Raw genomic sequence first — 12127 nt, 5'->3', positions numbered from 1 at the left:
TGAAATAACCTTTTACCAATTTTGTATTGCTTTATGTTAATTTTAGGTTCAGTGTTCCAAAACTAAATATCACAGCACAGGCTCTTTGGTTTAACAACAAACAACAGATAACTTCTTGAGTCTTGACTCTAGCTGCTAAATCGATCAATGTATCATCTTCACTGATTTGACGGCAGTCTTCAAAACTCTGCCATCAATACCGCAAAGAAAGAAGAAACATTGCCCTCTCTATACTTGGGAAATGTTTGCATGAACAGAGACTCTTTTCACGAAACTAGAACATCATCACTCAGTTCTAACAGCAACTGGTTTCCCCCGACCCATGGAGAATCCCTTAGTGCCATCTGGCATGCGAGGCACAGAAGATTGCTTGCCAGCTGACTGGTCAGATACTACTGCAGGCTGGCCTGCTACATTAACACCACCAGTACTCGAGGAGGCACTAGCCACACTACTTCCAGTATTCACTTTTGTTACAGAACCCCCTGTACGCCCTCCACGATTGGTTTGTCGAAACTGGGGAGTTTCACGTCCCCGACCCCTCATCTGTCCTGGTCCTTGTCCCTGTACCTTACCACGACCACGATTGTTCCCTTTCTTCTTCCCAACACGGCTATGATCCTCCTGTCCAAGTGAATTTAAATGAACCCATAATGAATTAAACTGAAGAATCATTCACTATATCCTGAAAGAAATGTGGTATCTTTTAGAAGACCTGTCTCAGTAGAATTTATCTGGTGCAGTTTCCCGGAAAGGAAAAAGAAACAGAAATATCTCCTGGTTAATTAAAAGCATGGCAACATCACTTACTGCAACGTCATTGGACTGCACATCAACATGGTGGGAGGAATCTCCATCATGTTTCTCATTGAGTTCCAATGCAACATCATCATCTTCTTTGAAGTTCGGATCACTTTCATGACCAACCTTCTTCACTCGGGATTGACCAGACTTGGCCTGTACAATTCAATCAAAATGTGTAAGTACCTAGCAGATCAAAATTGCAGAATACAAGCATGGAACTCTTCAGTTATCCTAAATGCATCTATTCAGAAACTAAATCTTGTACCCTCATGAAAAGTGAGGAGTCTAGCCCTGTAACCTAATCAGAATGGAGTCGTCGAGCCCTATTACCTCAAAATAATGGACCAGCACAACCTGAATGCTAAGAATATCGAGAGAATGATCTTTCATATATCAGTAATTTTGATATAAAAATTAAAACTAGTCTGATTAATTCATTAGCGTTCGTTCTTATTTTCGCTAAATGACAAGTTAGAGACTAAGCCACTTTTAGGCCATGGTTTCAAATTTAATCAACAGGGAACAGAATAATCAGGACTTACTGTGCGTCTAAGCAGCAGATGGACTTTTAGACCATTTCGCCAGTTATCCACGTCATTTAGCTCAAGAACCTGAAAAATCAGGTTGCATAGTGAAAACGATGTCAGAGATAGAGATAACCAAGGTGTAATTAAGACAACACAGTAGAAATCACTCACTGCCTTCTCAGCCAATTCTACAGCGTCATACTCCACAAATGCGTGCAACTGCATTGAGCTATTTAATTTAGATCTAGTAACGAGCAACTGCATTACAAAGTACCAATATAGACAGAAAATGGTGTTTCTTCTGTAGATATTTTTTTTTTGGGTAGCAATAGCAAATTTTCCACTTTCTACTCAAGTTACTTCGCATTTCTTTTTGTGGATATAGTAAGTTACTTTGCATTAGCAGTGTACATTATCCAAATTTAGTTCCCAAGTAAGAACTTCAACAACTCATTACCATCATTTCTTACTCTAAATCCAACAGCAATTTCAAAATGTCCTACTTGTGCATAATTTATTGACATATCAAATTATCTGATGTTTACCTTGTTACTATACATCGTGCTGTCTGATTTTGCTGATCTAGATGCTGAAGAAGCCCCACCATTTGAAGGCTGAGGATGGCAGGTCCGTATCATTTTTACCCTGGCACAGTTCATTATGCAGAGTCTTAATAAGGCTGGATATTTTTTCTAAGCAGATTTCTCAGACTATTCTGTATACAACTACAGCAAACCAATGTACCTTCCAACTGCTGAAAAAATCTTCATGAGGTTCTGGTGGCAGTGGTCCTCAGGCAAATTCTCAGCAACCACTATGCGAGACTAAAAATGAAAATACATGATGGGTCAAATGATAACCAGACACTATAAGAACAAAACCTACAAACTGAAAAGATGAACCAGTGAATGGAAAAATGAAATGCTTCACGCACTCATAAATTATTCTTGTTGTAAACCACTATTACTATAGGAATGAAACATACCTGCAACTCCTCTAGGGCAGCTTCAGTCAGAGGATTTTGCCGTTTAACTTTCTTTCCATCATCACTAACTACCTAAAAACAGAAAAGTCAAATAGCAAAATATCAGAAAGAAAACATTTGCAAGATTTTGCACAGGGGAAGCAGCACAAAGAGTGATTTCTTTCAAGGGTGGAGAGAGAGATCTGAGGACAGCGAGGAGACGAAGAAAACTCACAAGATTTATTGAGCTGCGCAGAACTTCGGCAAGCTGAGCATGACTACCTATTAGAGCTTTAATCTTCTTGAATGACGCAACCACTGATATTGGTACTATAGCAAAGAATAAAGTATAAACAAGTAAGACCATGAAAAAATAACAACCTCAAATTACCAAATAAAACATGATTAGTCAAGCAGGGAATAAGAACACTCACCATACCCCTCGGGATCCTTGATCATATGCCTTATCAAATTTTCAGTCGTTGCCAAATTTAGATCGCTGAAATAGAACTCCACCTGTAGAAAACAAGAATGCACCTGAATTAGCTGAGTTAACAAAGAAAAGGGAACTTCATAGCTTATAAATTTTACAAGTACTTGGAAAATTTGAAAATTTTCACGGCATTATTTCAAGCCTCCAGCAGCTTATCCCAAACAAATTTGAAAAGGTGAAAGTATATACTCCAATATATCATCGGTTCCTTCCTTCCTCACACATCTTATCAAGCTTTTCACAAGCACTTGAAATAAAATTAAGCATTTCACGGCATTTATTTTTAAGTTTCAAGTAGAACTTCTAAATATTTTTTTTCGAGTAGAACTTCTAGAAAAGAACTCATCAAGACATATTTTTGTTCTTTCCAGTGAACACTTCTTGTCAGACATCACAACTTCCTCTTATATCAACAGACATGACAGAAGTAGAGTATGTGATGAAGTAAATTAGAGGCACAGTATTTAGTTTCATTACATAGCTCCGACTTCAATGCATAATTAGCGTTAGATAGGTCACAATAGATAAGTGATACCAATTAATTGGGAATATATTTTAATCATGCTAATATGATTATTAGGTCTATGCTTTCTAGGAGTCTTTTAACCCTATTAGAGATTCTTTGCCAGTAGAAAAAATAGAGAATTTTTTTTATGACTGAGAAATCCATTTGGGGCAACCCTTAGGACCAACAAAAGACTTCAAAACTTGGGGTTAATGGGCCCACCCTTTATATTTTTATTTTGCATAATGCTGGTCTGGGATAAATTTGTATTGGAAACATGATCAGTTAGTATTTATATATATAGCTGACCCAACTTGTTTGGAATTGAAGGGTATATTAGTTGTTGTACTTAGTTCTGGCCTATGTTGCTTGGACTCTTCCTAAATGTCAACGACTGTGTGTCGGATTCTCTAAAAGTAGAGTATTTTTGGAGAATCCAACACGGGTACAACATTGAAAGTGAAGAGTCCCCGCAACTTAGTTCTGGTTTCACTAAGTTGACTTATATTCATTGGTGAAACATTCAGACTCACTAGTTGAAATGCCACAATCCATTTCCCATACATTATTTATGATGAATTTCCCGTGTTCATTATCATGACAAACATCAACCAACCAAGACCAAAATCCACAGGTCCCTGAATTTTTATCTTTTTTTACTCTGGTAACATACAGGTCCGTGAAAATATCAAATACTACTTTGACCTCTTTAAGGGTGGGGAAATTTCTTTTTGATAAGGGTAATCGTTTTTTTGATTGAGAAACATCACTAAGAAAGTGCCAATGGAGCATTACATATGTGCAAGGCACTGAGCAGATCTATAATTAGGTTTGCATCATATACAAAAAGTAAGTCAGCACCAAAAAGGTAACAAAAGATGGTTCCATTCTAAAGGCTAATTGCATGTCCCATTCTCAAAGGCAAAGGTGATAAGAAGGAAAATAATTAACACAATTGGCTGGTAAGGAAATATGTTCAGTACTTGCTAGGATATGAGAGGGAATAACTATCGTTATCAAAAAAATGAGAGGGGGGTCACCATAAACTTTCTTGTCATTTTTTTTCCCGGGTGGGCAGAAGGGGGTTGTTGTTATAATAATTAGCCAGATGAAAACCAGCACCGCAAGGTACACCTGACACAGCCATGCGAAGATGTGATTCAGAAGTTCACCAGACACAAGACCCCAGAGCATTTTTTAAATTTTTTGACAAGGTACCAGATTTGAGAGCACTCATACTGTGAAAAACACCCTACATTTCCTGTTACACATGTTTTCTGGCTAAACCTCAAACAGGAACAGAACCCAGATATACATTTGTTTTGATAGGTAGAGACCCAGATAAAAAAAAATTATGAAATGGTAACCTAGATAAATTGTACCCATTAAATGTCATAAATTTCTTCAATTGTGAAGCCCAGCAACAGTCCAGCAAGAAAGAGAGGGACACAAAACAACACTGAACCTATAGTTTGTTTCCCTGCACTCTTGTTCCTAAATAATAAATAATACAAACTAAAGTCTTTAACCTAATTAATACAAAATTCAGTAAAATAAGTAAACTAATATAAGTTTTAATTCAAATAATTTCAACTCAGCCGTTTAAGAAGTAATACTAGAGAGGTAGTGGAGGCAAAAATACTAGATGATTTCTTCCCATTTGTCCAAGATTTGGTGGACAGAGTTACCTCATACTTGTGTTGGTAGGAGGTAGCATCTACCCCGTAGAACTAGTCGAGGTGCATTCAAATTATCCCGGACACACCATTGTTTCAAAGAAAAGTAATACTGGAGACATCGAGTACCTACAGGCCTTGGTAAATTGCTTTGGCTTTATAAAATCCCAAAAGATGTGTTTCTACAAACGAGCCTTTACATGAACAGCATTTGCAAGAACATCGTTAAGGTTCACAAAAGACTTGCAGAAGATCATGGAAGGCTTCACAAGTTAGGGTTAAAACTTGCAATCCAAAAAGAGCTCTTGGCAGCCCCTTAAGTAACAAATCCTCATCATTCTGAAAATTGCATGTTTGGGACTAGATGTCTTCATCTGTTGCCATATTAATAGGAACTGTATAAGAGTATATCATATTGACATACACAGAGTGAACCTGGGAAGGAAGAAGAACTAGTGGTAGTCTGAAAGGCCTGGAAACAAGCGTGATATATATGGACCCCAAACCAAGGCACATATCCTTATCACAGAATAGTGTTGCCATTTCAAAAAGGTGAATCTGAACCCTGATAAACCAGCTGGCATTATCACTTTTTTAAAAATTTCAGAGGAGAGCGTGGACACCATTTTTCACATAAATATTATTCAAATTTTTGATTCCCTGTTTATACATTCGCACAAAAGTCTAAACGAACAGCAACAGTTACAGAGAATTCCGGCCAACCCATCCTAGAATTACTTGAAACATATCTCTCCACTTTTTTTCATTACCAAAAAAGTGAGATAAAGATATATCAATTATGGATGTAATATTACAAGTGAAAAGTGAATCAAGTAGGTTGATTCCACAAAATATTCAAAGCCGTAAGCATACCTTCTTCTGCAGGCAATTCCCATTCAAGTTCTATTACATAAATAAGATAAAAAGGGCACTCATGAAAGAACAGATCATGTATTGATGGCGGCATGTCAGCATCAAACAGATGAATGTAAAGACTTTTTTCGCCTCCAACTTGTATAGTTGTCTTCGAATTAAAGGTACTAACTAAACTAAAAACTCAACTGGAATATATCATACTAAAAGTGCGGACCAAAAGTTAATTTACCGAAATATCCTTATAATGTTGATGCATGTATTATCCTTTTATACAACACTGCATTGATTAACCAATAATTCACTATGTTTAGAATACGGAGAATCTAAGGAATTGGAAAAGGTAGTTCAATAAGAACCAACTGATTTTATATGAATGGTCATTCTTCATTCAACATTTAATGATGCATTAAAAAGAAATCTGACAAACGTAAGGATTGCAACTAGATAAATAGGGTGTGAAGATGAGGCATCTTTTCAAGGTCTCCTTATCTTTATACGTAGTTCTACCAAAAAAATAGCTTCTAGCATTTTTCTAAAGCTAAGACAAGTAGGCACGAAAGTAAGAATCAAGCATATTAGAAGCTCTTGACTCCCACTGAAACGGGAAAAGAATCAAGATTTCTTAGTTATGCCTCTTCCACTCTTCTAGGCTTTGATAAAGGCTTTTGATTATTGTCTCTCTTTTTAAAGAATCTGATTCACACATAATGGATCTAAAAAGGAATAGAATTAAAGAATCAGCATGAAAAACATGGATAATTCAGACCTTCTTGGACCTTGTTGCTGGCACCAAAAAATATATATGAAATTATATATAATGTTTGTGGCATTATTTGAGAACTTGTGGTATTTCTATATTCAACAAATTAACCGTTTGACTTAGTGCATAAAGAAAGTCCATGATTACCATGAACATTCTGTAACGACGACCAATTAGATCAGAAAAATTTGTTGGTACTTTATAGTCTGTTTTAATTCTTTATAACAAATGAAACAAAAAAATCATGGAAGAATGGGCAGCCATTCAATCAATGACTAATTAAGTATTCCATTGAAATTTTAAGTTTGATAGAGACTTCTCCTTATATATGGAAAGTATATAAACCCTTTCTGATTTATTTAAGCCAAAACGGTATGTGTTCATTGGAATAAGATAATTTCAAGGAGGTAATATTCTTCATTAGTAATGTACAATCACAAACAAAATGACTTAGCAGTTTCATTTTTTTAAAATACCCTGAATACACATGAATGCTTTCAACTTTTCCACAGATAATTTATGTATTTTACGGAGATAAAGACTCTCAGGTTAGAATAAGCCTATTGACAAGTAATTTTCAAAATGTGAAAATAAATTTATAGTGACTTATCATCAAACAATTACTGTGTCTCGTTCTTAATTGAGAATTTGGTTATTAAAATCAATTCAAAGATAGAAATTAGTAGTCTGTATCATTTTAAATTTTAGATAAATGATCAGGAGAAAGTCTCTCTTTTAGTTACACGCCATGTCACTAACTATATAGCAAAAAATAAATGTATCAGATTCTTATCTATCGGTACTGAATATCCAGCAGCTCTAACTAGTTTTACCGCGTCACTTTATTCACTTTTTTTTTCTTTCAACCTCATATACAATTAAGGTCATGTATGGATTATTGATGGATAGTACCACTAACTCCTATTCCTACTTCTTGGGAGTGAAAGCCACTTGATCATAAGGAGAGAAGCGGCTACTTGTCTATGTACAGAGCAAAGTGTTCAATCTTTTTGATATTTGAAAATGTGAAGTTTGCAACATTCAAACTGATCTTTCCACGTGTTTCCTTCAATAACTCCAAAGGTGACAGACGGATAGAAATGTTATTGCAAATAATGTGAATACAAGTCAACAGATTGTGCCACTATGTCAGGGTTCCTAAAACAAATACATAACCCATATATATGAAACTACTATAGGCATCAGATGACTTTTTGAGGGTATGGTTTCTTCCTTTATTGACTTAACTAAATAGGATTAACATTCATCACTTATTTATAACTCAAACACACTTTTTAATACTGGTGGGGCTACACCCACGATGTGTCCAGAGACTAGTAATATTAAGGAGGGCAATAGTAAAGAGATGTGGCACATCTCATAGAGTAGAAATCCTATTTATCTTTTATCTTTTCTTTTGCTTTCTTATCTTCATTTTTCCAACTTGGTGCTCTTTTATGGTTATATACTGCAATTTGAGAAGTTCTCAGTTGAAAAGTCCAAAAGTTGCCTCATTAAATCATAAATAACTACACATTCAATGGCTTTTGTAACTTCTCAACAGTTAGGTATTCACCATTTACTATTTAGATGTTGCTTCTTGTGAGAATGAAGAAAACCAACCAAACAAATGAAGAAAATAAGAAAGAACATGGCTTAGAAAAATTCAAGGTGTGAAGAAAATTAGTTGATTTGGAGATGCTGCTAAGGCTGAAAACAAGAAATTATATGTGACCAATATTTATCAATGATACAAGATGGTCAGCAAATTAAAAAAAAAGAAAAAGAAAGAGTGCGAGTGTCTCCCAACGTTCTTTTTTTGGTTGCTAAATCTCTTAAAAGAAATACTAATGGAAATACTCAACTGTATCCTACTCGATGGACGATTGCTTATTCTGGCATCTATCTATCTATCACGATCTATTGTTTGGATCTGGTGAGGATAAATTTTCAAGCAGCGAAAGTGGTAGTATTTCACTGTCTTATGTTGCTTAATAAGTATTATTTTTTTTTGAGAAAGTTGACATTTTATAGACAAAATACACCAATAGTGTATTTCAGTAGTAATTCATCAGGAGTTTAAAGTTAGCAAAATCAAATATATCTATCACCTATACTCCTCCTAAACTATCTAAAAAGTGAGTAATACCCTCCACCTTTCTGGGGAGTACATAGTTACACCAAAAATAAAAGGTTAGGCAATTTAGTTTCAAGCTCTAGAAAGGGATGCTCTTGTTTTCAAAACATGTTTGGTTCATTTCCTTCCATATTGTCCACCAGATACAAGGAGGGACAATCTTCCATCTCTCCTTATGGCCTGACATGTTTCCTTTTAATTTTAACTAATGTTTTGTTATTTTGCCAAAAATTAGAGATTAAAACTAATTTTAAGAACATATTGATGATAGCTACAAAATGTTAGTACTAATATATTATGCAGGTTGTCCTAACAACTTCCATATTTCTAAAAATGGTAAAGGTATGCATCATTCTATATATGTTTTCTAGAATCTTCTATCTCCTGATTTGTGAAAAGTGATGGTTATGTGGATGATTTTTCTGGTGGATTTCTATCCAAGCAATGGCATAGATCTGAATTTTTTTTCTTGGTAAACAGTGAGAATAGATTGAAGTAGGAACATATTCATTTTGCTTTTATGAGATGGCATTGTAAGCTTTAGGTAGCTTGTGTACCTCTTCGTGAAGTACAAAGTTCGAAGTAAACGAATTGGCTTAGGAAAATAAAGGTGCTTGAGTAAATTTCCGTAGCATGATCACGTGTAAATTTAGTGAGAGACATGTGAAAATTGTTGTCAATGTGGAGTAATTAATTAAGACATAGAAGAGTAACTAATCGTTAAGAGTTATATAAGATGAACATAACAAAGGAAACATGTGCACCATGTTAATACCGAGTTTATCAAAATTTCCTTCTTTCTTTATATTTTCTCCTTTTGTTGTATTTTAATATGTATAAATCAAAAGCTGAATTTGTGAAAAAGAGAATACAATTGTTTGTTTGAAACTTCTTTAAATTTATCTGTAAATGCCATCTCAACTTTCCAACACTGAAAAAAACAAAGATATTAGTCAAAGATATGATAGAATGTGTGCTCCGATTTAATTAATTATTTTTGTTTTCTCATCAAAGTAAGTTTTTAACTCTCCATTCTTAGTGATATCTGATGTGCAGATTAGTTTAGGATTTGGGATCTTTTATTCTATTCCAAAGTTTACTGAAACTGATCTTGGAGTTAAGGTTTCTGTTAAAGGAAAAAAAATGAAATTCTAACATTTAACCCTAATATCAATAATGTCAGAATGTTGTAAATAATCCAAATTAAATATACATGGTGTTTATGAGTGTTCTCTCCTCTTAATTTATAGCATATAAATTCATTATTAGCCTGCTAATATATAAACAAATTCACCAGTATGCAATTTTACAAGCACTAAAACATACAAATAAATACCTGATTAACGATTTTCTGAGCAGCTTCTTCAGTTAACCCACCATTCTTAGCAGAGTTATCGGCATCAGCAGTAGCAGCAGCAGCAACCTCTTGATCAACAAATCTTCGAGCAACACCACCACCGCCATAGTAAGGCGACTGAGGAGACTGTAGTGGCATTTGAGGGGCATAAAGGAACTGATTCTGTATCGCAACATGAGTTGTGATCTGATGAAGCGGAGAAGCACGAGTAGCATAGATGCGTCCAGAAGAGGTTCTAGGAAGGAAAGCAGGAGCTTGAGCGTTAAGTTTGCTTGTATTAGAAGAGGAGTCGAGATTGAAGGCGAGAGATGCAGAAGATGAAGTGTGAGAATCTACAGAAACTGAAGATTCTTCTTCCATAGCCATCTAGGGTTTTTGAAGAGTGGTGTAGTTGTTGCCCAGGCGATGCAAATTGAAGCTGAAGAAGAAGAGAAGACAGTGGAGAGGATATTTCGATGATCTGTTTCGTTTACTAATTTATACTGTCCCTTTAGAGACCAATCATTGACTTCCCTCACATCTTTTTTTTTAATCACTATTCGAAAAAGGGTCAAAAATGTCTTAAATTATTGACAAAAGTTTTAAAATACTTTGTATTCATCTTTTGTTCAAGAAATACTGTTTTACTCATTTTTAGTCTAAAAATATTTTTTTATTTACCTTTTTGGTTCACTTACACCCTTCAAAACTAAAAACCCTCTCTTTATTTTTATTTTTTAAATATTTATTATGTGTCATTTTCTTATTGAATGAAATAAAAATCCATCTCTATTAATTTTTTCCACAATTTATCCAAATCAAAATAACACATTTTCAAGTCCCAATAAAATATTTTTTTTAAATCTAGTAATTTCTATTTTCTATAGCTTTTTTAAAAAAAAAATGTTTTAGATAATTAATGTATTTTAAAAAATATTAGTAATGCCACAATTATAGGGGCATATTATATTATCATAAATCCTAAACAAAGTCTATATTTAAAAAAAAAAAGACCATTTAATATTTTTACTAATAATCTCTGTAACAACTCATTGAAAAGAAGAAAAAGAATATAGATGTTGTAGATTGTATCCCGTAGGGAAAATAAAAATAGGAAAAGAGAGAAAAAAATATATATTATGGATAAGATAATATTATTATGATTGTAACATTATTAATTATTTATATCATATTTAAAATTTTGATTTAATTAATTAAATCTTAGCTGTTAATTTTTTCTTATGCCACGTGTCTTCAATCCAAGCAAGAACATGTGGAAAATAGAGAGAAAAAAATGAAGAGGAGCTGGATCCAAAAAAAAAAAAGAAGCTATAACAAATATAAAAAAAACTATTAGATTTTTTTTTTAAATAAAAATAATTGAGGTCTTGAAGAAGTATATTCTTTTTGGCTTGAATAAATCTAGGGAAACAATCTAGTTGAGATGGGGATTTTATTTCATACAATAAGAGAATGACACATAATAAATATTTAAAAAAATAAAATAAAGAGAGGGTGGTTAGTTTCAAGGGTACAAGTGAGCAAAAAGGTGAATGGAAGGGTAATTTTAGATCAAAAAAATATGTAGAAGGGTATTTTCAAACCAAAAGATGGATGAAGAGTATTTTTGGACATTTTCCTATAGTTAGGGGTATTTTTTACCCTTCTTCACGAACTAGTGATAAGGTTGGTGTATATTTTACTTTTCTCAGATTTTATTTATGGAATTTTACTAAATATATTATTATATTTTTATTGGTGTTGGTGTTGGTGTTGGTGTTGGTGTTGTTGTTGTATGAGTTGGGAAACAAGTTGGATCAAACGGGTATTTTTATAAGAGAAAACTACATAAATTGGGTCTAATCCAATATATCTATCCTTATTGGTGTAACGACTAGGTTCCGTCGTTATAGAAAATCCAACAGGAAAATATTTTGGGCCAAAAAACTTTTTCATAGTAACTTGGAATTTTCCAACCTAGTCCAGATTTGGACGAAATCGGAGTCAATGAGGTCTAGAGAAATCTAATTGGGTGATCTAATTATGATT

The 12127-nt window shown here is 34.0% G+C and overlaps 1 protein-coding gene across 2 annotated transcripts; it reads right to left on the bottom strand.

The window, feature by feature from the left end:
* LOC102593695 (la-related protein 6B-like) lies at positions 1–10560 on the bottom strand. Of its 2 annotated transcripts, none has more exons than XM_015311211.1 (10): positions 10079–10560; positions 2730–2811; positions 2531–2625; positions 2317–2388; positions 2076–2155; positions 1877–1976; positions 1503–1550; positions 1347–1415; positions 811–957; positions 1–624 (listed from the first exon to the last, which is right to left on the bottom strand). In XM_015311211.1, the coding sequence occupies exons 1-10, from the start codon at positions 10463–10465 to the stop codon at positions 286–288; spliced, it is 1419 nt and encodes a 472-aa protein (XP_015166697.1). In that variant the 5' UTR covers positions 10466–10560; the 3' UTR covers positions 1–285. The 2 variants fall into 2 exon arrangements, with proteins under 2 accessions (XP_015166697.1, XP_015166698.1); XM_015311212.1 differs by having other exon boundaries at positions 601–685.
* Between the last annotated feature and the right edge of the window lie 1567 nt (positions 10561–12127).

This window comes from Solanum tuberosum, unplaced genomic scaffold, assembly GCF_000226075.1.
Source record: "Solanum tuberosum cultivar DM 1-3 516 R44 unplaced genomic scaffold, SolTub_3.0 scf00151, whole genome shotgun sequence".
NCBI classification, from domain to species: domain Eukaryota; kingdom Viridiplantae; phylum Streptophyta; class Magnoliopsida; order Solanales; family Solanaceae; genus Solanum; species Solanum tuberosum.
Note: the sequence above shows the minus strand (reverse complement) of the source record. Positions and strands in the feature narration are given on the sequence as shown.